Here is a 26,735-nt window from a genome sequence, read left to right on the forward strand (position 1 = left end):
AGAACTTTTATATAAAACAAAAAATCAAAAACTGTACTATCAACATGTCAGAACAATAAGAGAAGGAGAGGTGAAAACATGATCAAATGCAGGTGTCATTTTCAGCCTTGGTTATATACAGTACAAATAGACAGTGGAGCACACATACACACACCAGCCACACACACCAGCCACGCACACACACGCACGGCATGCTACCGAAAAGGAATAAATTAATGTATTTTACAAAACTCCATGCTGTAATGCTCTCTCACAATATGTAGAAATCAGTGTGGTTTATATTTCCTGTCCAAATTTGCCTCAAGGGCCGTAATAACACCAATAGCGAGTGAATGTCTTCTTATTTTCTTGATGACGATAATGGGCACTTTTTCAAAATGTCAGAAAGCTGATAGAGGAGGTAAAACCAGGGGAAGAAACAGAGACAAATATCAACATAAACAGGCAAACGCATTATTTGGCATGAGCAAATCATCTCTAATGAACACCATTTTTGAGAAAGACTTTTTTACAAAGGAAGCTGCATTCTCTCCGTTCATCCGTCGGTATTCAGTCATTTTTCTTTCACTGCTGTCTAAACTGGGTGCTCTCATCCCGCTTCTGGATAAGTGATGACGACCTGTAGTCGGTGAAGTCTTTTCAAATATTAAATGTCACAAAAAAAATCCAGTGCTTGTACATAAATAAAATAAAGACTCAGCAGGAAAGGTGACCGTCAACATCGTACCCTGTGTGGCAACATTTCCTCTAACCCGACTGCGTTGAAACTCCACTCACAGTAGAGGTGTGTAAAATCAGTATGGTCTAGGAAGAAATCTAGGGACAACATAGACAGCAGAGAGCCACTGAAGGTTGGTAAAGTCAGGAAGTATCTAGAGACAGAGAAACACACGGTTGGTTTGGCGCTCCTCATGCGGAAAACTATAAAATACCACAAGACTTCCTCATCCTTTAACCAAAGATTAGATTGTTGGAGTGAGTTATCTGTCTTTCACTTATGACTCGTGTCACATCATACTTTGTGTTTATATTCAGTGAAGTCACATGACCAGGGAGCACCTTAAACCTGCTTCAGTACGGTCTCCAGACGGACTCGGCAGCGACCATGTTTGTGGGGGAGCTACTGTGGCTGGACTCCACCTCCACACCCACTCCTTCATTCTGGTTGGGCAAAGAGGGGTGCAGGAGGGAGGACCCTGTGGAGGCGTTGGTGCACGGCGGCAGGATCCTGGGTGGGGAGCGTGAGTCGTTGCCTCCCCCACCCCCGGCCATCATGGAGAACTGATATGATCCGGCGGTGGTGGAGTAGTACAGGTGATACGGCGAGGAGGTGGACTGGAAGGGCCCGTTCTGACCCTGGTGGGGGGTGTTTGCCGGGTAGGGGGGAGGCAGGTAGGTGTGGTATCTCCCCGCTGGAGTGTTCGCCATGGCCGTCGCCATGGAGAGGCCGAGGGCACCATTGGAGACGGCGTTGTGAGAGGGGGTGTAGGTGAAGGCGGCGGCTGTAGAGGGGTAGTGGACACGGGGATCCGAGAAGCGAGAGTCTGGTAAGGAGGGGAGGGAGGTGAAAGGTCGTTCCAAGGTCATCCTGTGGTCACCAAAGGCTGCGAGGTCAGGGCCTGAGAGGGCAAAGGTCAAAGGTTACTTATATACTATTGCGCTATTGGATGCATTCTGGGTAAAAGGTCCCAGTGTGCAGGAGAAATAGCTTCTAGTATTCTTTTTTTACTCCTATTTAGAATATACATTTTGCATTCCTCTAAACAAGATCAGCAGACTCAAAATGATCAGTGTGTGCACGCTCGTGTGTCTTACCTGTGAGACGCGAAGACAGGTCACTGAGCGAAGATCGACCAGGTGAAAGGGGATTGGCTGTGTGCATGGTGGGCGTGGTTATCTGCCCAAGGTAGGGATAGGATTGGTCGTAGGACCAAGATGGAGACGACTGCATCTGTCTGGAGTCTAAGAAAGACAGATAAAATCATGGAGAAACTTAGAGATGTGCAGCAATTGATTTATATGTGGTTGCACAATGCTGTTCACACAAGACAAATAAGAATACAGTTAAATAGCATGATTTTAATTGACTTGAGACAGAGGCTGTTCGTAGTGACAGCAACCGAGGAGAGGGACTGAGAAGAGGAAGCAGTTAACTCTGGGGGTGGACGGATGAAAGGGAGGGCTGTATGTGTGTGTGTGTGTGTGTGTGATTTTTCATTCAGTCCCCTTTTTCCACACAGTCTAATAAATAGCACTGATCACCCACAGACTTGCAGACAAAAGTGTGTACATGTGTGTGTTTGTGCAGCCAGACGAGGAAGTAAATTGTACACAGCAGCCAAGACGTCAATGAAGGCTTTTCAAGTCTAGCCAAGAGTGTGTGTGTGTGTGTGTGTGTGTGTGTGTGTGTGTGTGTGTGTGTGTGTGTGTGTGTGTGTGTGTGTGTGGTCGGTCTGGGTGTGTGTGTGTGTGTGTGTGTGTGTGTGGTCTGGGTGGTGGTGAAGGCCGGCCCTGTGCCAAGCCCCCTCCTCTCCAGGCTTCTCTCCCCAGGCAGTGAGCGATAATATGTGGCAGGAGTCACACCGGCTGGCTGCTAAAGAAGTAGAACACATAGAACTGCATATCCGTGGCGTTTCAACGGTTTGATTTTGGTGTTTTACTTGTTAAAATGAGACCGTGTGCAGTGAGTGCCATTGCAATTCTAAGATAATAAGCAAAAACGATACTTATTATGGTATCCTAGCCATTGGTGGACACACTTTTCAGGTCTCTTGGATGCTTCGAATTCTGACAGTTATGCATTTGATTTTTTTCTCACAGTAGCAACTTCCTGCCAGCTGACTCTCATTTCCTCCTTCAGGCACGACTTGCTTCCTCACTCATACACTGACACACGCACACACGTGGCGTCACCACAACGAAGGCAAAAGAGGAACAGATAATGCATTTTGATGGCAGTGTATCCACGGCAACCGCAACACACACACACACACACACACACACACACACACACACACACACACACACACTCACACACACACATACCTACACGCGCACACAGACCACAATGGATCTCGCTAAACCACAAGGAGGAACAATGAGGTTTGATGCACCATGAATTCACAAGTTTGGTAAACACACACACACACACACGCACACACACACACACTCACACACACACACACACACACACACACGCTTTTTGACATTTATTAAATGCTGTAAACGAGTCTGCACTAAAATGTAATTAGAGAGACAAATATACTTTCATTTTGGTATTAGAAACGGACATTAAGTCAAACGGTGTCTTAATATTGGGCACCAAGCACCTACGAGCTACTTTCTCAAAGGTTTCTGATTTATTAGTTTGGGCTCTTTTTCAGAACTTTTTTAACACATTATACTTTAAAAAATGGTGAGGGATAAAAGTCCCCAGCATAAATGAGGCTTGTGCTAATAACATTGCTGCTTTACTGAGCATTGATGAGCATTGATGAGTGTTGATGCACGCAGGCAGCTTACTCACCGTCCCTGGCTTTCCGGTTATTAGGATGTAGGCTCAGGGGTAGGAACATCCTAATAAGGCCATACATTCTGCTATTCTGAGAAATATAATTATGATGTTTATATCACAAAACTAGATGGTATCTAACAGTGTCTATGTGAGAGATGCAAGATCACTTCCAAAATGTGCAAGTGTTGTTTCCAAAAAATATGATCTAAGTGCTGGTTCGCCACACAGGGTTTCTGAGGAATCCTTAGTGTTCAACGGAAACACTAGGGCATTAATTGAAGTGCTTTATCAGAAGAAATTTATGGTGATAGAAATACTGCCGCATTATTTTGACAGTTGACTGCCGAACCATCCATCCATCCATCCATCCATCCATCCATCCATCTTCTCCCGCTTATCCGTCAGGAGGTAACAGCTCCAGCAGAGAGCCCCAAACTTCTCTTTCCCTGGACACATCAACCAGCTCTGACTGGGGGATTCCAAGGCGCTCCCAGGCCAGCGAAGAGATATAATCCCTCCACCTGGTCCTAGGTCTACCCCTCGGTCTCTTCCCAGCTGGACGTGCCTGGAACACCTCCCTAGGGAGGCGCCCAGGTGGCATCCTCACTAGGAGCCCGAACCACCTCAACTGGCTCCTTTCAACGCGAAGGAGCAGCGGTTCTACTCCGAGTCCCTCCCGGATGACTGAACTTCTCACCTTATCCCTAAGGGAGATGCCAGCCACCCTGCGGAGAAATCCCATTTCGGCCGCTTGTATCCGCGATCTCGTTCTTTCGGTCATGACCCATCCTTCATGACCATAGGTGAGGGTAGGAACGAAGATGGCCCGGTAGACAGAGAGCTTTGCCTTCTGGCTCAGCTCTCTTTTCGTCACAACGGTGCGGTAAAGCGACTGCAGTACCGCTCCCGCTGCTCTGATTCTCCGGCCCATCTCACGCTCCATTGTTCCCTCACTCGAGAACAAGACCCCGAGATACTTGAACTCCTTCACTTGGGGTAAGGCCTCATTCCCTACCTGGAGTGGACAGTCCATCCACTGCCGAACCAGTATAATGATATTTGGATTGTGCTTGCAATTTCTTTTTATGAATAGAAGTACCTGAGTTTATTTGGGGGGGAAATGTTGCTCACTTTCTAGCTGTTCCTAGAAGTTTTCTGTAATTATTCAAAGGAACCAGAAAGGCTACTTCTTGCTGTGTACAATATGGTATTGAACAATTCTCTTAATTTCTTGACTAAGGTTAATGGATTCAATCACTTTAGATCCCTCACCAGCAGTAATCTGAGCGTGTGCAGGGCCCGAGAAGGTGGCCGAGTTGAGTGCTGCAGACTGGCGGCTGTTGGCGGGGTGTTGATGGTGATGGTGGTGAGGAGGCGTCACCCTCATTGAGCTCCGTCTCAGCTGCTCCAGCTCTGTGAGCCTCTCGGAGAAAGCCAGCGTGCCGGGTTTGACTTCATCCATCTTCTGACGATGACCTGGGAGGAAAAGATGACATAAACCTGTGGTCAAATTAAAATATGATGGTCCAAAGCACCAACTTTCTCCAGTTCCATTTCAAGTAATCAGCCACCACAATTGAAAGTGTACAACATGGCAGTGTGTTGGCTAAGTAGAAGTACAAAGTGGGAACCAGTACTGCAGAGGTGCCAGTTCACTGCCCTTGAGCAAGGTGTATAATACCTGCCCACAATACTAGGATGGCTTCAATGCAGAGGCTAAACTTCACTGTGTGTTGCTGAGGGATGATTGAACGTGGATTTGTTTCGAGTCCTCTTTTTCCATTCCATAAATATGAAGAGTTGATTTGTCAGCAGATTACTTCCTGCTTGTGTTATGATTACATCATCTAAGGATTACAGTAACAGCTACAACGTAAAGCAGGCCGTACAATGACCCAACATCGTTAACACACTGTCTGCTAATGCGTTCGGGAATCTGACGATGGGCGCCGCATAGGGGTCTGACTGTCTCCCCGTGTGTGTGTGTGAGGGTGTGTGTCTGTGTGTGTGTGGTGGTCTGTCACACTGTCTCTGGTGTTGGCTGCACTTCAAAGCAGGGAGACTGAGCTCCAGTTACAGGCACTTCCTCCCAATGGGGGAAGTGTGCATGTGTGTGTGTATTTATACTGAATGTGTGTGTGTGGTGAGTTAGAGACGAGTGATGGTTATTCACAGCTGAGCAGAGCAGGCCGGAGTCTTCCTCTCTTTCTGTCACCTCACGTCTTATCTGAACTCTGTCGCTCAATTCCCTCCCATTCAAAGTGAATCATAAGTATTTGTGTTTATTTCTTAGAAAAACTAAAGTATTTCTTCTTCTCTGCCTTTAGAATTCCCCATGTTTCATCACACAGGAACTCAGTGTTGCGTCATGCTTATTGACTCACAAACAGAGTTTGTCTCTATGGATTACAGTCTAGTTTGTAGACAACAGGATGTGCATGAATTAAAATGTAAAAAAGTTCTGGGGACCCAAACGGGGAGCCTGTGGGGTTATGTCATAATCTGCTGTGGAGAACATTGTGAAGTGTCACTCACGTCTTGGCTCTCGGGGGCCGTCCACTGTAATCTTAATGGCTCTCTGGTATGTGGCCACCTGAGGAGGGTTGGTGAACACGGTGATGGTCAGAGTGAAACTCTTCCCTATGAGTGAAAAAGGAGAGGCAAAGGGGAGGAAGACAAGAGAGAGGATAGATTAGAGGAAGAAAAACAGGGAAGGAAAAATGTGTTTATTAATACTAGTATCTTTTTTCTCCTCGTTTTCTCTCTCCTGTTCTCCCCAAAATCTTCTTAGTCTGCTTTATTCATTAACCCATGTGAGGCATGGACCCCCGGACAGGAACAACTAGTCACCACACACAAATGATAGATTCCATCCTTTGATCTCAAACACACAGCTTCTTCAAGGATTCTTTTTGACGTTTTCAACACACATAAAAATGCAGAAACAAGAAAAAATATGACAAAAACTCATCTGTCTACGATCTGTACTCCACATTAATAGGACTATACATTTAGTGTGTGTATGTGCAGACCCTGCTGGGGGGGGGGGGGTCTTTGCCAGACACAGCTTTGGAAGTAACACTCACTCAACACTATGCTTGCTGCACCCACCCACCCACACAAACATACACACAAATACACACGTGCAGATCTCCGCTGTTGTTTAATGCCAGGGCTGGAGTAAAGTTACCCCGTGCAGACAGTGTGATGCCACACACACACAGACACACACACACACACACAGCAGACTTTTGTGGGTAACGCCAGGTGTTACTCTCACTTCTCTCTCTCTGAAATATGAATATAAATAAAACCTTGAGAGAGTTATAAATGAATAGATTTGTTTTCTTCTATTTAATTTGATTTCGAAAGGTCATTAAGTTCTGTTCTCTTACTCTTGTGAAAGATTACTCTGTAACATTAACAGGCAGCTTTTTTACATTTCTGGTGAGGACCACCATGTCGTAAATGCAAAATACTGCAGCTGTGCCAACTTTCCACACTTATAAAATCCCTCCAGGAAAACTATCAACCATTCTACAGTGTTATAGTGACTGATAGACCTTTAAACTCATAGATCTCAAACTTAATAGTACCCGTAGCAAGACACCCAAACCAGTGCTGCCCTTGTTGTTGTCTGACTGAGATGGTTTCCTGTCCTTAGTGCAGGTTGCTTACAGCGAGAGTTTACAGTAAGAACTGGTGGCTGATAGAGAGACACAGGAGGAGGGAGAGAACAGCTGAGGTCTGTGTGTGTTATGTCTATCAGCCAACTGGTGGCTTCACACACATAACATTACCGAATCACAAAGGCGCGTGTATCTTGACATCAGTGTTTTTCAGGCCTCTATAATCACCTCTATGTCTCTGTAATCCTCTGAAGATAAGAGCGGGATTCACAAGAACTGTGGGTGTGGGTGTGTGTGTGTGTGTATCGCATCGCATCGTGTCAGGGCTTGTTGATATGGGGTTGTCCAGTTTACTCATAATCATGCGATCAGACGAAATCTCTTGTTTACCACATCTTTAACAAAGCGACATCAGGGTGTGTGTGTGTGTGTGTGTGTGTGTGTGTGTGTGTGTGTGTGTGTGTGTGTGTGTGTGTGTGTGTGTGTTTGTTGTGTTGTTGTAGACACTGCTGATTTGTTGACGATGTTATTCTCCAGAGTGTATAAGGCCGTGCTCAGGTGGACCACAGCAGCGTATGGAAACTGCAGCCGCTCCCTCACTCGTTTCAGTGACGGACCTTCAAACTCGTAGATCTGTGACTCAATCAAGTGTCCAACATTAAATACCGTAACCTCATCAGTACCTGAAGCAGCATGCCTCCAACAACGCACCCTTTGGTTTGACGCAGCGCTGTTACAATTTGAGTAAATCTTGTCATGTTTTGTAGCTAAGTCTTTGTGTAATACAGTATTAACCTGTATCAGTTTATTTGACAGATATACCTTTTTGAATCATAAAAATATCCAGTAATAAGCACCTCAGTGCATACGTATAGAGATGCACTAGTGTGGACATCGTTTAAACGAAGAAAAATGATGACACAGCCTCTGTCATGCGGTTTTTCTCATATGTTTTCTCATATGATGTTTCAGCGTACTGCCAACGCGTGTGTGTGTTTGTGTGTGTGTGTGGCTCATGTGCAACCGGTTTTCAGTCTCTCTTTTAGTTCCTCTTTCAAACAGGACAATATCTTTTCTCTTTCACAATATCTCACTCAATGTGGACACACACACACACACACACACAAACCCAACCACACACCACACATCGCTACTACTCTGACCACTAAACCATGCTTGGGGGTTAGCCGCTAAGCTAACCCTCACCACAGACAGTTGATGGCAGTTTGGAGGTTTTTGTGGAGAGGCTGCTTCACATGTGGCTTGTTATCTCATGATACATTAAACATGCAAATGATTCACTGTTTCCTCCTGAAATCATGGAGGAGAAGCGCCTGAAACAACCCGGGACACCACAAGACCAATGTTAATATTCCTTTCATTTCTGGGTGTTGTACAAAAAACATGTATTGCATCGTGTTACATGTTCCTTATTTACTGACAGTGATCTTTAATAATATAGATTTAAAATATAACTGTCTGCAGACATTGTGCACACAGTGGAATTCACAAATTAATTAAAATGTATTTAACTTTTTACAGTTTAGTGTCATTGAATGGGATATGGAATATACTTTTATCGTGAACAAATACTTTTAAATAAATATAACTTGAATATATATTGACATTTTTAGTCAAAAAGGATGAACATTATCATCTGTAGAATAATATAAAACTTGTGTCATCACATTTAAATGATTTAAAGTCGTGGCACATGAATCACATCTAAAAGAAGACACTTGAGCGTTTCTCTCCCTCTTACGTTGCAGCTGTCAGTTAATAACTCCAGAGAACATCATGTTTTGAATCTTAAAATACTGTGAAAATGAAGTCATTGTCCTCCGTGCGCTAACATTTGCATAGGAGCAAATTTCACTCCTCAACTTTCTATATTTGAATCCGACTGCACACAAATCATTAATGTATGCTAATTTCCCAACAGCAGCGGTGAGGAATCTATCAAATATTGACAGGTACTCCATATTTCCATTCAGCTGCATGGGGAGTAGTTGTCATTTTTATATGTGTGTGAGTGTGTTAGCATAGCTTGTGTACACTCTGTTTTCAATAGATTAGTGGAGACATTTGCCTGTGACTGATTTAGTTTAACTGTGGTGTAGTGTGTCCGTTGAAGAGGAGGGGGGGGTTAAACGGGGTGTTACGAGGAAGTTGTGTCAACGCCGTTTTTATTCACATTTACTTCCCCTAATTTATCCATGATGTGTTTTGTAGGAGTCTTGTCTCACCCATATTGGGTCAATTGTGCGCTTTGTGTGTGTGTGTGTGTGTGTGTGTGTGTGTGTGTGTGTGTGTGTGTGTGTGTGTGGTGTGTGTACCTCTTCCGCTGCGGCCCACAAAGCGCAGGTCATTGAATCGGGCCACCTGGTTCTTGAGGGCAGCCGTGGCGTTACGAAGCTCAGCGGAGAAGTTCTCGTCATTTCCCGCCATCACCGTAACCAAGGTGCCGTCAGGGGTGTCGCCGAGGGCAACCACCTGGAAGACATGGAAGAAAATGGGAGATTTGTGACGTCTCACAGAGGATATTCTGATATTCAGTTCCCATCACGCTTTCAGGGGATAAAAGCAGAAAACAGATAGTGATCTTATGTGCTGCACTGAGGCCTACACACACACACACACACACACACACACACACACACACACACACACACACACACACACACACACACACACACACACACACACACACACACAGATAGTCTTTGATCCATCAAACTTCATGAAACAGATGCAAATTATAGAATAAAGGTACATGATTCTGCGTAAGTGTAACATTTACACGTGAAATAGTCCGTGCACTAGAGAGCACACTGCCCTACTTCACACCTCCAGCAACATTTCCATACGAGCACTGACCACAGCGTCAGTGTGCAAATGAGTACCAGATACGCTCCTCTCCTACACCTCGGCTAACTGCTCTGTTTTTAATAACGTATCGCTACAGCTTTGTTCTTTCTGTCTTAGTATATTTGGTATGAGCTGAAAATGTGCTGGGCTGATGATCCAGTAATGCTTCAATGACAGCGTTTAGCTTGAGTTGCAGGGGAATGGTGGCATTAATGGGGAATGGGGAATGGTGATTCTAAAGCTGCACTTACTCTGGGTTTGAAAATGAAATATAAGTCTTGGCACAAACATATTTCATATAGGAGAACTGAAAGAGGAAGAGAGAACACACACACGCACACTCCACGGGAGTACGATATAAACCCAGCAGAATAAACAGGAAAAGGCCAGTGTGTGTGTGTGTGTTTGTGTGTGTGTGCGTGTGTGTTCTTAAAGCAGGTGCGTGTGTATAAAAGGTACTATGGTAGTTGTACACCTTCAGCTACCTTTCATTTAATTTTAGGTTTGATTTTGAATGTATTTCTACTTCTTTTTTGTGAGTGATCAGATTCTGTTTGCTAGTTTACAACAATATTTTGCATTGCTTATGTTTTGATGTACAGACACATTCTAACGTGTGTGAACAGTCCTCTGTGTAGAATATGTTCTTGTAGTATGTAGTGTGTGTGTGTGTGTGTGTGTGTGTGTGTGTGTGTGTGTGTGTGTGTACATATACTGTATGTGTGTACATATACTGTATGTGTGTGTGCATCAAAACAATCATCCATTATCAGTAAAAGGCAGTGACATCCGCCCATGACGCATAATGCACCAAACACACACACACACACACACACACACACACACACACACACACACGTGCGAACACTAATGCATAAAACTCAATAAATCAATCAGCTGTGTGTTCTGCGGCTAAAAGCTGCTTTTCCACAAATGCATTTTGTCTCAAAGTGCAGATAAGCTGTCCACACACACACACACCACACACACACACACACACGAGGGAATACACATCCATGATATATCCAATTATACTCTTTCTCATTCTGTAGGAAATAGTATAAAACCCTAGAAATTGGAAAGTGTCGTCTATGAAAGAGAGTTTCACATGAATTGCAAAGATGTAATATATTATAATATGAAAATAATTCTAGTGAATAAACAATTTAAAGTACTGCTGAGTTACCCGGGATGAAAATGCGTCGTCACTGTGATGATACGTTTACGTTTACTGTTGATTTTCCATCATGTTTGATGTTGTATTAATTTGCAGTGCCTTGTTTACATGCTGCTGTCACAAAATAATGTCTGAAATTGGGATCGACAAAGTAAATCTAATCTAAGTTTCCCTGTGTGGCGGTTTAATCCCTAACAAATAAATATGTTCTATCACACCTAATAGTTACTGTTGGACACAGCAGTGCAGTTGGTGCAGGTAATCACCTTGAAAGCGATGGGCAGGGTCTTGTTGCACCTCCAGTGTGTGGGCAGCACGGAGCACAGGAAGTTGGGGCTGTCCGTCTTCACCAGCTCCCCGGGATGATCTGAGATCACCTGAGGGACAACGGGGAGTGAGGGACATTGACATCACTGAAGCAGATATTGATAAGGATTGTGTGTAAGACAGCGTACCTCCACCATGCCTCGGTCAGCCATGCGCAGTTTGCCCACCATAGCGGCCCCGCCTCCAGCCTCCTGGGCACCCAGGGGCATGGACTCGGCCATCTTCCCCCCTGAGGCGAGGGTGGTGGAGGGGGGGGTGTAACGCCGGCCGGGGGCTGGGTCTGAAACAGAAAACACGAGTTGGTCATGCTGTACTTAATATCGGCGTGACTATCGCTGGATGACTTCTTCTGAAATATCCAAAGGATTTATTGTAATATGCACAATAGCAGTTTTTATAATTGCAATAAATCCCAAAATCCTCCAATAAAGTAAAGAATATTTGACATAAGAAGAAAAGACCTAAAACGATGCAATAGAGGAAATAGTGCAAGCAGGTTCCAGGAACAAGACATATGTATACTTTATTGTAAGACATTTGGTCTATTATAGTGCATACTTAATTCAATACTGCATATTTAAAAGGAGTATTCAATAGAGATACTATACGGAGATATTCACTGTTGATATATATATACTGTGTCTGCTTATTCTTACATGCTGCTGTGACAAAATAATCTCCCAAATTAGGATTAATAAAAGTAATTCTAAAAATATAATCTAAAATATAGATTACATGAAAAAAGTGCATGAGTGTTTTTCCCAGTCTTCTATAATTGCACATGTATCGTCTTTGAGTTTCTGATTATTGGTTTAACAACACAAGATATATTCGAGAGGGTAATATCGCATTATCTGTCCTTTCGTTTTACAATGATTCGTGGAGAAAAAGGAAAAATACTTTCAGCCATATCAGTGAGAACTGTGATATGGAAACTCTAACCGCACAACTACACAGTTGCACACACACAGACACAGACACACATTTACAGCTCACGATGACACACACTGTGGTTACACTGAATGCTGAATACCACAGAGTGTAGTCATAAACCGAAGACCGAAGCAGCACCTCTGCCCTCTCTTAGAATAAGAGTGTGGGAAGTGGTACGCCATCAACACAACTGGTCCATTTCAAAGCATGCCACATATTAAAGAGAGAGCCTCACATATGATATGATGAATAAGCAACTGTCTGTTAGAGGAGCCACATTGATGCCACATGTTGGTGTTGGGAAACCTGTAAAATATATGAGTTCCAGTTCTAACTAAAAGGTGCATTAATAATGTGGAGATCCAGAGATATTTAGGCGCTTTTTTGACAAAGTGTGACTGGTAAAATAATTAAAGTATGACAGTTTAAAGTCAGCAGATTGCGTTTACTGCAGTAGAGAATAAAGTGATGTCGGATGCATCTCACATTTTAATAAACTGTAAATTGTCGGGGAAGTATTTTATTAACACACTATGTGAGTCTTTTGGGTCTCAAATGGTTTTTGAAAGTCTTTTGAATTTAGGAACAAAAGAAAAGAAAACAAATAGACAAGATTTACTTTTGTAAATGATATGGACACTGTATATCACAATTCATTATTTAAAAAATGTTTAAAACCAGTTCTTAAGATTAGTCCACGCGCACCCTCAGAGGAAAATCTCCCCACTGTTCAAAAGCATAAATATATGGTAATAACTCATCTGTTGTATTAGTTAATATGATATTGCTATAGGAACGGCACAATATAACAGGGCCTGTCTCCCACATTAAACTTACAATAATGGGGAAACTAATGAACGATTTGATATTATACTGCAAATCGTAGAGAGATGGTAGTACCGTATTTCGCGTCCCACAGGAACACCATTTTTGCGCCACGGTGCGTCCAGAGATACCCAGATTGCTTCACTGTAAACCCCCCGATTTTCGTCTTGTTTGGAGAACAGGAAGCAGAATATTGTATGTATAATCCGCCGGATTTCAGCCGTTGTGCGTAAAAGTCGCAGAAAGCAGCTTTCCAAAATCGGGATGCCGAATTCAAGACCCGAGACTTGGGATGACTGCTGGAAAGTCTTTAAAGGTATTCTGGCAGCTTAAAGTCCCACATGGTGGGCATCAGAAGTGGAAGGAAACTGACAAAAACACGAAAAAAGGAAGATAAATGTGAAGTAATTTGACTCTAAATGTCGTTTCCTCCTGATTGTAACATTACACTGAAGCAGTGTTACTAACAAGCTGCGCTCTCTCTCCCTCCTCTTTGAGATGAATGGATATCCCGGCTGACAGCTCAGGGCTTTTACCGGCAGACCTCTCGATTTGCATCTCATCTGCGCTCCAGACGCTCTTAGCCAATGAGAGGGCTGCCCGCTGAAAGACATTGACCAATCAGAGGTATGTCCGTCCGAGAGGAGGCGGGGTTTAGGGGAGGCGGGGTTTAGGGGAAACGGAGAGGGGGAGAAGGCAGAACCGTACTTCCTCTATCGGAAAATGAATTCACTAAGGGCTCAATATGTATATTGTATTTGAATATAGGGACATGTTTAATATCTGGGTTTAAAGGACGCACAAAACGGGCATGGGAAGAAAAGAATGAGCCGCATCTAAATAACACATTGAATACCAATTCAACATGATGTGCACAAAAGGATAGCCACATTTCTTCCTATGTTAAGCCACATATTTAAAACTAAAACAAAAGCCTACTTAGTCAAACCTCTGATTAGAAACACTACAGGCCGTCGCTTGATTCAAACTATGTTAAAGAAGTGCATCTGCTGCAGGCTGTCTGTACCGGATGCAGACGGCAGGGGTCAGTAGGGGATCTAAGTCATGACATCAACAACACACCAAACTCCTTGTAAAAAAAGAAAGATTTATCTGGGGTTGTTTTTGACCCCCAAAACATTTTGTTTATGTTTCACTATGTTTTATTAAACACGATTATTTAAGGGTGTATTTATAATGTTTTAGGATTACGTTTTTTCAATTGGGATGATATTTTCCAATCACATAAAAGTGGGTGCAACATTTCAAAGAAGTAAGTATTATTTCTGTGGATTTCATTTGGATTCAGCTCATTTGAACACTGTTCTTGTTGTGGTTATATGGAGAAATACTGTCATGGATAACAAATAGGAACTGGAAGAAAATACGTGTGAAAAACACAATATGCCTTATTAAAAAACTAATGTCCTAAGCCGGGGTGTACTAGCTTTTCTGTAATTAGTATTTTATGAATTTGTGTCCCCCTAAAACATTTTAAATGACTTAAACTGATGCACTTTGGATTTTAGAAAAAGGTTTGCATGGTATTTTTAGGTCAATTTGCACGTAAAAAGATAAAATATGAATGTGTATCAGAATACATTATTTACACCGAGGCTGATATTTTTTATGTTGATCCAAGGTTTTGTTGATTGATAGTGTGCTCTCATTTATGTTGAATTTAAGGAGGGTCATTTTTCACTCTCTATAAAAAATAATAATGTGTGTACCCTTGCTCATCGTTCACATTAAGAACAAAGATAAGGATTTTGAGCTTTACAATCTCAAGGGTCATCCGGCCTGTTTCACAGAGAGCCCTTCTGGATTCAGTCAGTTCAGTTTGAGTTAGATCAACACGCTGTCGGATGAGTTTTAGGGAAACGCCAGTCTGCCTCTACGTCCATCCCTCTCTAGCCAAAGGGGGGATGATAAAAAATGTAAACGCCTGCACTCTGGTCTCGGCCTGAGATGGACGTGACGCGATTTGCCCTCGGAAATATATATTTTTCACGTCATCACAGAAGGCTTCTTTGTGCTTTTTTTTTTACTTGTTATGATAAATGTAAAAGCTTGTCCCTGATAAGACTGTAATTAACACATTATCCTCAGTGTATTCTCCTCAGCTTCTCTGCAATCACAATATTAAACCTGCAGCTAAAGCACTGTCAACCTGCAATTTCATCAAAGTTAGCGGCATTACATCTGACACTGGACATTTATTCCTCATATAACCACACTTATTAATAATTCAGGAACACTGAAGGATGCTTTGAAACTATATATCAGTGAGGCCTTATGCCAAATAAAGACTGATTCTATAGAAGTGAGCTATTCATATAGCCATGCAACATCATACAAATATATCCTGAGGGTTATTTGCAGTAAAATGATGCCATCCATTTTTTTACATTGAGTTGATGACGTATTATAACGTATTTCATAATTCAGCATGACTATCTCCTAAAATTAAATTGGATTGGATGCTTTTAAGATTGGAGTCGAAATAGTCATGCAAGGGGAAAATAATCAAATTGAGATTATATTAATATAAGACATTAATAAAAAAAGAGCGAAAGGATCGAGAAAAAAAGAGAAACCGGGACAGAGGGAGGGGAGTGGGATTACGCTCCGCCAGCGTTTCCCACTGCCTTGTAATGTTAGCTGTACTCTGATCCATAATCAATACGCAGTCACAATTGCCTATCAGTTATTGATGCAATCACTCCCTAATATTATCAGTCACAGTAAATACCTTGTTGTTTGTGGATCAATTAAATATATACCCAATTGAAAATATACCCAAGGAACACTTTAACGGAGTATAAGCAACATGTAGATTCAGGAATATTTGATACCACTTAATACATAGATCCTAAAGAGCTCCAATTCAAAGAAATTGGAAAGTTGTATGGACATGGAAAGATGACTAGAACAGTCCTAAATTCAGTTCACCGCGTAGCAATTCTCCATGCACATCGGTGGAAGTTCTTCGAAACTATCAGCTGCCGTACTGGGAAACCAAGCACAATATTCCAGTAAAAGAAGTGCATATAAAATATCTTCAAGATCATAGTGAGAGACGCTTCTCAAAACAACTCAATCACAGAAACTGAACAGGATAACTGTGATCATTTGAACGCCATTTTTCTACAACGTAACATGGAATAAACAACGTCAGAACTTGAATGAGTAAGATATGATGGTGATTTTGGTGTCAAGAAGAGTGAGCTTTACCAAAGAGTCCGCTGCCTGTCCGGCCTTTCCTCATCAGGTACATGGCCCAGGACAGGGGGCCAGAGCTGGAGAATGCCCCAGGGTTCATGCCGCAATCCTGGGTGCAGAAGCAGCAACAGCTGGGGCCAAATTTCCAACACCCAGAGGGAAAAGAAAAGAGGGTATCAAGGGAAAAAATAATAAGACGAGAGGTAAGAACAGTAAGAGGTTAAAAGATGAGGAACAAGTTATTTTTCTTTTTTGGTTTAGTCCAAAATGTGAAGTCAACAAGAACACTTAAAAGAGTGTCAGCGAAAAAGAGCGCTTCCCTCACCTTCACAAACAGCTTTTATACGCCTCATTCATCGCCTCACCCCCCTTCCCCCTCCTTCCATCTCACCCTACATATTAGTAAAAATAGAATAAAAAAAAGGGAGTTAAAGCGAGGGAGAGAGGAGAATGAGGAGGATGTGGAGAAGGAGGAGAGGAGCCAGTCAAGCTGAATTCATTCCCTCCTTCTCTAAAGCGTAGCCACGGGGGACACGACTCCACTTTGCCCTCGGGCTCTTTAAAGCTGCTAATTTCATTTAGCTACTCAAATGATTTTCTCCCGTTTTCCTCCCTCCCTGCTTTCCTCCCTCTCACCCTCCTTCTTTCTTGCTCTTCAGAAGTTCTGGGGGAAAATTGAGGTCACACACTTGAGTGATATGAGTTTGTTTGGCGAGTGCTGAGTATTTAGTTGGGTCCCCAAAACATTGGGGATTAACATACATGGTCTATGTTTGTACATGACAAGCTAGCCAATGATCTTGCCTGTCTTTAACAAGAATGCAGGAAGTGTAAGGAAGAGGCAGAGTGATTTCAAAGTCACGGTTGTGTGGTTCTCATTAGCCACTTCCAACTTCTTTATGTTGCTGACACAAATGACTAATCTTCCTTTTTTTACAGCAGACTAGAGCGGTAAGTCATAGGGAGAGTTTAACTTAATCACTTAACAGTTGTTCCTGTTACACACAGACACACACACACACACACACACACACACACACACACACACACACACACACACACACACACACACACACACACACACACACACACACACACACACACACACACACACACACACACACACACACACACACACACACACGCAAACGCACATCAACACAAAAGAGAGAATCACAGAGGCTCTTTGGCGGGTGACATCACCACAAAGCTGCCTGTGTGTCTTCAGAGAACGAATCCGTGTGTACGACAAACTGTATCTCTGCAATCTCAGACTAACAGTTTGCGTGAGTGAGTGTGTGTGTGTGTGTGTGTGTGCCACAAGAATATCACTATTAACTGAATAACTGACTTTAACTTCACCAAGGAAAGACAAGGATTTTGAAATCTGATTTGATCCTTGAATTCAGCACGGTAACTTTGTAGTTTTGACTTTCAAAATAACAGATGCAAAACAAATGGTGACGTTCATATGTTCTTGAAAAACAGGAGGGTGAGGGTGTTAAGGTGCTGATGAGGTACCGGAGATAAAAGCAGAAGTAAAAATCGATCCCTCCATCGATCCCTCGCCAAGGGTGGCAGCATGTAAGTGTGTGCATGTGTGTGTGTGTGTGTGTGTGTGGTATTGATCATTGCCATGCCACTGTCACTGGCCTCAGGGTGGCCCCAACTCAGGGGACAAGAGGGACAGACAGCCGCTGGCAGAGAGAGAGAGAGAGCGAGAGAGAGAGAGGGAGAAGGGGAAACAGAGAGAGAGACTTTTTGACTTTTAACAACAATTATGTTAACACAATTGTTCCACTTATGTATTAATAATACCATTTATAAAAACTACCCAGGCATTCTCACTACAGCAAAATCGAATAATCGACACAAACACACACACACACACACACACACACACACACACACACACACACACACACACACCCTCGCAGGAATTTAACAATGGTTCTGAAATCTGCGCCGCAAATATTAAAGGTTGCATTACAGTTGCTCCAAATAAGATGAACATGGTGACACACCCACACACACACACACACACACACACACACACACACACACAGTAAAAAGGATAGAAAGTGATAGACATTGGAGTCAGTTCAGACACTTCAGTGTGCTCAGTTGATTTGTATCACAGCACTCTCATCAATTGATCAGTGACGGAGGAGCTAGCAAATGTCTCTAGTTAACAGAGCAGCCAATTCTAGCACACACACACACACACACACACACACACACACACACACACACACACACACACGCACACATCGTCTATAATTCATGGGGTGTATTGTGCGGATGCAGTTAACTGCCGCTTAAAAGTAATTAATTGATTTTCTGACATATCAGTTAGCAGCAGCACCAAATGACACACACACACACACACACACACACACACACACACAAACACACACACACACACACACACACACACACACACACACACACACACACACACACACACACACACACACACACACACACAGCCCAAGTCTTAAATAAAGCATGTAGCATTAAAGTGCCTCATTTGCAACAACCGTAGTATATTATGGATCTACCACACACTAACTTCCCTTTGGCACACCGTTTACTGCAGGGTGCCGCTTAGTGACTGGATTACTTTATGGCACAGACGGGCCTTGCTTTACGGCATTAACCATGAAGGGGTGCTGTTGTAAAGCTCTCAGTGTTCCTGCAGGATGGAGGCTGAGGTGATCGGCGCTGGTCAGCAAAGGTCAGTAAAGGTCACCCATGGATAACCTATGAAGAGGCTTAGGCTACAGGATGGACACAAATTGAGTGTCATTGGCTCGATCGGGTGTAGGACCCGGTGACTTCTGCTGGAAATAATGTCAACAGTGCAAGACGGCAGCGCCTGCGTTCACGGTATTTTGGCTTCACTTTTCTACATTGTGAGGGAGTATATACGCATCGTCCATCTATAAAACCTATGCAAACTATGCTTCCATAGGTAATGAAGCATTATAATGAAGAGCAGTGGTATAGTTTTGTTTCTTAAATGCTTCTTTGCACACTAGAAAGGTCCTGCAATAGTTAGCATTACAGAAAGACATGTGTTACTACCTTGAACAGCTGTTACTGAGCCTCTTTAAGAAAAGATTATACTGGGAAACAGGTGTGTTAGCGGGTAGACTATGAGGTCCAATAATGTCTCCATCATTTTCTAAGTGAAAATTCCCTGAAGTACTTTGATATTGAAAAAGAAATGTGTGTTAGTGTGTGTGTTGAATTATTCAACCGGCCCCTACGATGAGAGAAGATGGGCTTATTCTTGCTAAACTAAAAATTGATTTTCTGACACAAGAAATGCAGGAGAGACAGACAGAGGGAGAGAGGAAGAGAGAAGGGTAGAAACAGAGGGAAAGAGAAAGAAAGAGACAGAGAGGGTGGGGGGGGGGATACCTATCAATCATGCACACAGTCAGAGTTAGTTAAATGTTCATTCTTTCATCGTAGAAATGTCGAAATGGAAAAAGACAGAGCAGAGTGAGACAGTGGTTCTGAGGCAGGGAGACAGCATGACAGATAGAGATGGAGAGAGGAAGACAGGAGTGCCTCAGGCTGTGTTTAGTGCAGTTTGAATGGCTGAGCAGGTGTATTAGAGCAGAAACTTTTAACTCACACACACACAGACACACACACACACACGAACATGTATGCACACACCGGGGTCTGGACAGTGAATACGGACCTCAGGACTGAAAGGTTTGCTGTACAGGAGTGCCGTCAGTATCCATTCCTGAAGAGCTGAATGACACACGCCTCACACTGATGCAGGTTGTGTGTACTGATACACGTTTCCAAAACTCTGCGGGAGGATTGTCACAGGCAGTAAATAAAGTGCGACCTATGATATTAGTGATGTTCAAAAGCCCACAGAAACAGATGGGCCAGTCCTCTAGGAGAAGACTGTAGCACATGTGATGAGTTACCCTACAGAGACGAACAAAGGTTTATCTTCTCTTATGTGATGTCAGAACAGTTCATCCATCAAGTGCGGTAGGCCTAAAGCTCCATTTTGTTTTATCACACACAGCTGTTTAACTTTCCGAAAGGCTCAGTGTTCAGCCAAGCAGTAGAAGCTACTTAGAGACAGTGGTGCTTTGCGCTCAATGCTAACTGTGTTACTTCTGCGGAAATGTGAAATAAAGTTGCTACTAGCACCACCTTTTCCATTATTGTCTTCTGCAACTGCACTGGAATACGAAACGGCACATAGAAGTGACAATGTGAGCCCACTTTTGCGCCTACTTGCCAGCACCCGGATTTGTTGAGTACACACAAGTCTATTTAGTTCGGGTCCCCAGCTTTTAGAAAACTGCAGGATTTATTTGGGGGGTTATTTAAGATGCTAAAATAATTTCTGACATTTTAAGGATCCAAAATGCCAACCCAGGAACATTCTTACTCTTCAAGTTTGGTTTGACTGCGTGTCTTTGGTACACGTTTATCAATGTTCCACAGCCACACACTGTAGCTACATACACAATATGCCAGTCACTCAAAAAAATAATCAATGAGTGTTTTCATGGCCCAGATCATTTGTGACAGTTAGAGAAGGAGGTACAATCAACTAATCAGCCATTCACACCCCAGGCTTTGGCTACGTTATGCTTTTTCTAGGGTGTGTGTGTGTTTATGTGGGTGCACATTTGCATGCCAAGTTAGCTCGAAGGTTCAGGAAAACAGAATTAGATCACCAAAGTGGAAAGAACCAGCCAATCAGACTCACTGCAGCCAACCACACGGGGACACACACGAGTCCCAAACGAGCCAATGAATAAATCAGAAGGCGTAGTCGCAGGGCGGAATTTAGAATAGAGTATGGAAGGGCGCTAATGGGTACGGGCCACACATACACACACATAACGACAACACTTTGCATTCACTTGTTAACCACAATGTGGCGACAAATGGGGATGAAAGGAAGAAAGGGGGTGAGGAGGAGTGAGAAAAGGGCGAGGAGACTCTTTGCATGGCTTCTTCGTTAACCACAGGACTAAAGGGACCTCGCCTCAACTCACACAGGACCCTGTCCCACCAGACTTCACAGACACGCACCCGCCATCTCGCCCATTAAGGCTGAGGGCGAACCAGTGCGGTTTGGAGGAAACGGGTTGGGAACATTGGAAAAGCTGTGGATGATCGGAGGCTCCATCGATCGTCAGATGGCTGTTCGCTGTTGGCGGTTTCTTGAAACTTCGGGAGAGTTTAGAGTCAGCGGGGAAGTGTAGCGAAGCAAAGAGGGCGACTGAAAATAGGGATGGGCGACGCCATTTCTAAAACCAACAATGGTAACATATTAAGTTTATTGTAAAAGTGCCAGAAAAACTGTCAACGTTTTCCTCTGTAACAAAACCCAACTGCAAGGCTAACCACTGACCAACACTTGTAACAGACACACACACACACACACACACACACAGGACATGGCATTGACTGGTGAGCTCGGATTGGGTGCACACTGTGGTATGGTTCAGCTTTACCATTATTTTGGGTCTGTGGCCTAGCTGGTGGTTCCCCTCACAACTCGTATGCATGCACACGCGCACACACACACACACACATACACAAATACACACACACACACACACTTCTCCAAAGAAATATCTATGTGTGAAACTATCAGTCAAATCTTACCAAACAGCAGTGCAGACGCTATCCAGAACACTTTGATATTACAGCATTGAAGTGATTAAGGAGGGCGGTCGGAAGGAAGGAGAGATGAAAAAGAGGAGAGGAAATGAAAGGATCTTTATTGGAGCCCCGTCTTCCTGCTGCAGCTGATGGTGGAGAACCGGAGGAGGGAAACACACTGGACTGGACACACACACACACACACACACACACACACTGGAAGGATGGAAGCATTCTTCCAGAACATAGACCCTATTACACTGATTTGCAGTTACTGTAGTAGATTTAACTTAATCAACAATGGACCACGATTACCATGAACACACACTGCTCAAACACACACTGTCCTGATGCCACAAAGACTCCCTACGCTACCAAATGTGGTACTACCAAGGTTCTCACAATTGCTCCTGAAATAAATGAGATTCAATCGAACACAGTCATAAAGAAATGGAAGATGTGGTAATCTACGATAAAAGTGAGTGTCAACATTTTTTTGCAGTGGGCGGAGCAGAGATCAATCAGCAGAGCCCGTCTGTGTGATGTGCGGCCAGGATACCACATGGGAGCCACTGTGTGTGTGTGTGTGTGTGTGTGTGTGTGTGTGTGTGTGTGTGTGTGTGTGTGTGTGTGTGTGTGTGTGTGTGTAATAAGGGAGAAGATGTATGTATAAAAGGCATTCAATGCTTATTCCCAGGCTTCAAAATAAGAGTCAGAGATCACAGCTGGACAAATGACCAAGAAGAGAGACACACACACACACACACACACACACACACACACACACACACACACACACACACACACACACACACACACACACACACACACACACACACACACACACACACACACACACACACACACACACACACACACACACACACACACACACACACACACACACACACCAATCGAAAATGCGGTAAATCTGCAGGGGTGGAACATATACTTTGGTTCCCGTCATTCTGTAGTTTTGTTTGGGTGAATGTGTGTGCGGTTTACCAGCATGGTTAACCAATACCCTGTACATGCAAAACTGGGTGCCACACACACTGATCCGCCCTCTCTCCAGTCAGTTTGTGACATGTCTGACTGGAGAGAGACTGGAGAGAACATTCAAATTGTGCACGGATAAATATCTGTTACGAAAAGTTCCTCTGATACATTACATATATAAACAGTTCATGACAAACGTTCTGTATCAATGTTAGAAAAACACACAGAACATCCACTCTAGATTTACTTCCTGCAAGTTAACCGCAACACTGTGTGTGTGTGTGTGTGTGTGTGTGTGTGTGTGTGTGTGTGTGTGTGTGTGTGTGTGTGTGTGTGTGTGTGTGAGTTGAATGCGAGGCCTTGTCTTGCTAACGGTTGCTCGTCCACACACATCCTCTTTGCTTCCTTCTTCCTTCACTATCTTCTCTGACTGTTACAACACACACACACACACACACACACACACACACACACACACCCAACAGACATTTTGAAACAGCCTCTGTGTGAACATTTCCTCAACTCAACACTGTAACTGAACAGAAGCACTGTGTCACTTCTCCATTCATTTATTTTATAATGACACTTTATTGAAGATCATTTTAAAATCCTTATCAATATTTATACTTTCCAGCCAAACACACTAATAAAAAAACTATGACTATGAACTGTTTCTATTGTATTTGACATTTTATATCCTAAATAGTGAGTCTATTAAAGAACATAGCTAGTTGCAGCAGTGTAGTGACCCTGGAGCCTGTTACTGACTGCACCGCTCTTATTTACCGTGCTTTGACACTGTGATGAATGTCAGAAAGCTCATATATTAGTGTGTGTGAGCTGGTGTAAGTGCCCTGTGGCTGCACACTGAGACTCAGCATCATCTCTTGTAAAATCAGCAGAGGCAGACCTGTGGAGTTTCCTCTGCTTCGCTATGCCGTCTCCTGATAACGCTGGGCTTCTGTCTCTGTGTGTGCAGGTGGAGCCTCCAGATAACCAGAATCTGCACAGGCGCACACCACGGCCCAACAATGTGCACAAGTGGAGAGTGGCACGCAACACGATGGGTTCACACGTAACGAGAGGCGTAAATTAAAGAAAAAAGGACTCTAGAGAACAGAAAAACGGCCCCCGGAGCAGCTTGATATATGAACTGAGGGAAGGGAACAATGCTAATACCACAAACGGGTGGTGGATATTCACAAAAACAAGTTGGAGTGGTGAAGCATTTTCAGCCAAAAATATGACAATTATGGAGCGGGAAAGGGGGGGACGGGTGAAATATAGAGAAAAGGGGGTCCTGAAGTGTCAAAGATAAGTTAGATTGATGAAGAAAAGTTGAAATACAGCCTTTTTTTTTTTTACCAAAACGATTTCAATATTTTTTATATTGTTTGAACAAGAAAAAAAAGTCCAACTTTAATTTATTCTTACTGTTTGAAAATCACAATCAATTCATTTTTACATTTTTTCCCACTTCAGTTTAAATGTCTTATCTACACATAAGTCGAGGTTCAGTACGCAGCTTTGATTCACAACAGCCTCAAAGGATTTTCTACACAGGTATTTGACAGACATGTTGGTCCATATTAGAGTTTAGATTGTTCATTGTGATCAATTCAGTAACAATTTCATTACATCTAGAAATATGGAAGCAGAAATACAGTAAATGACTGTAGTCAGAGCAGCATATGTGTACATGAAGATGGAGAAAAAGGCATTCAGAACATTTGTTAGTAGTTGGGATAGAACTGAAGATTGGGGAAGAGTTGAGTGAGGCCATAGCCACTCAAACACAACCAATAGGATTGTGGAAGTGGAAACCAATCAGTGAAGAGAGCCACAGAGATTGACGTGATTTTGTCACTACATTGATTTCACTTTTCCCCCTTAACAAAAACACTAAGGAACAACTTCTTGTCCCCAGATATATCGAAGTTGTGTCCCAAACCTAAAAATGTTTGATTTGGTGAATGCATCCTGCAGGTGCACGGGACAACAACTGACCATTCCTGCTGAGCCGATTTATTAAAAGTGCTAAAAGGATCAATTAAATATTGGATACAACTTATAGTGCCCCCGCTTGACCTCCACAAGAACCAGAGACCAGAACTATCAAAGTCAGCCAAGCTATAACACAATGCAAACACAACTACCTGACCGTTTGGCACACACACTCTCACACACAAAGTAAAGTGCAATGTGATCTGGCCATAAGTGGACAGTATACTTTTTGGAAGGTTAAAACACAATGTCTTTCAATGGAGAACAGAGAAGCCAACACATGCTGTACACATGCACACACAAAAATACACTTACCTATAATAAAAGCTGACGACAATTACCCAAAGACACTGTTCGATGCCATGAAAGGATTAATCTTCCGATTTTTCTCCGACTCCACCTTCTCTCATCTGAATAGAGAGAAATAAAACACAAAGAGCAAATGAAAGGTCAAGACGAGATCCTCCAACGAGCTGCAGCATCGACATTCATGGCCAATCTCTAAACCACATCTATGTGGGCGTGCATGCATGTGAAAGAGAGCATGAAACCCTCACTGATTCACTCCAGTTCAAGGAAGTCTTGTTCACAACAACTCTCTATACTGTTCAAACTACAATGCAATCTATATGCTCTATGACCAAAATGATTAGATGCACACAGATGCTGAGTTAGTTTAAGGCCTTCCCATCCTATAGCAGCAAACTGAACACTAGTGAGGGATATAGATGTTTAAAAAAACCTCATCAGTGTTTATACTAAATGACAGGAAATGATGACTTGCAATTTGGCACTGCGGTTTATAAGAACAGTTGGAGTTCTGAATACTAAAGCATTCAATCGCATGCAGCATTAGACAGAGTTTGCAGATTTAATAAAAACCTCTGTTACCAAGTTAAAGACACCATATGAGATCCGCAGTCAGTACATCTTTTTTTAAACTAAAGAAAAGTGTGCGGCAAAAAAATGTATGAGCACGTTTGTTCTGCCTCCCTACTTTTCACGTGCACAAGCTTAGAGAATGGATGGTGCTCATCCATCAGCTCCACCATGGTGACATTTAAAGCAGTTTAAAAATGATTCACATAGAGCTGAACACAGATGGCTTTCCCCTTAACGCTGCTTTTTTTCTCCTAATGTTAAAAATCTGAGATACAAACAGATAGACTGGTTAAAAAAATATAGTGGAGAGGCTGTGGTTGTGGCACTCTTACCCCAGCGGAGGTGTCCCGTTCCTGGGAAGAGGTGTTTGAAAAAGCTCCTTGGTTTGTCCAGTCGTCCAGTGACTCAGATGCAAAATAATCCACACTGCTCATTCTTTCTACCTTTCTTTACATGGTGTCTTCTCTGTCTGTAGACGTGCTTGCAGCTCTGCTTCCGTTCTTCCTCTCCGTCACCATCTTCCTCTCTCTCTCTCTCTCTCAGCTTTTGGTTTGTGGTTCTCCAGATCCCCTCGTTGATGAGTTTTGGACCCTCAAAGACGCCAAAGAGGGTCTGTCTTTCTCTTCTATTAATCTGGAATTTGTGCTTTGTTGTGTGCTTGTGTGTGAGTGTTTGAACAAACTAACCACCTGCC

The 26,735-nt window shown here is 43.1% G+C and overlaps 1 protein-coding gene across 5 annotated transcripts; it reads right to left on the reverse strand.

Moving 5' to 3' along the window:
- runx1 (RUNX family transcription factor 1) lies at nt 1–26,735 on the reverse strand. Of its 5 annotated transcripts, none has more exons than XM_063878168.1 (10): nt 26,374–26,735; nt 25,475–25,569; nt 16,508–16,626; nt 11,644–11,795; nt 11,455–11,565; nt 9,480–9,636; nt 6,050–6,154; nt 4,787–4,990; nt 1,816–1,962; nt 1–1,619 (listed from the first exon to the last, which is right to left on the reverse strand). In XM_063878168.1, exons 3-10 carry the CDS (start codon nt 16,593–16,595, stop codon nt 1,072–1,074), a joined length of 1,512 nt encoding a protein of 503 aa, XP_063734238.1. In that variant the 5' UTR covers nt 16,596–16,626; nt 25,475–25,569; nt 26,374–26,735; the 3' UTR covers nt 1–1,071. The 5 variants fall into 5 exon arrangements, with proteins under 5 accessions (XP_063734238.1, XP_063734237.1, XP_063734241.1 ...); XM_063878167.1 differs by having other exon boundaries at nt 4,787–5,014; XM_063878171.1 differs by lacking the exon at nt 16,508–16,626 and having other exon boundaries at nt 4,787–5,014.

Source organism: Eleginops maclovinus, chromosome 24 (genome assembly GCF_036324505.1).
Source record: "Eleginops maclovinus isolate JMC-PN-2008 ecotype Puerto Natales chromosome 24, JC_Emac_rtc_rv5, whole genome shotgun sequence".
NCBI classification, from domain to species: Eukaryota; Metazoa; Chordata; class Actinopteri; order Perciformes; family Eleginopidae; genus Eleginops; species Eleginops maclovinus.

Coding starts and splice junctions, on each gene's coding strand:
- runx1 (XM_063878167.1), bottom strand. CDS start 16,595: ATGAACCCTGGGGCATTCTCCAGCTCTGGCCCCCTGTCCTGGGCCATG. Junction 9,637..11,454: donor CCCTGCCCATCGCTTTCAAG/GTGATTACCTGC, acceptor CATGTCTTCCAG/GTGGTTGCCCTCGGCGACAC. Junction 1,963..4,786: donor ACACGCTCAGATTACTGCTG/GTGAGGGATCTA, acceptor TGTCTTTCTTAG/ACTCCAGACAGATGCAGTCG.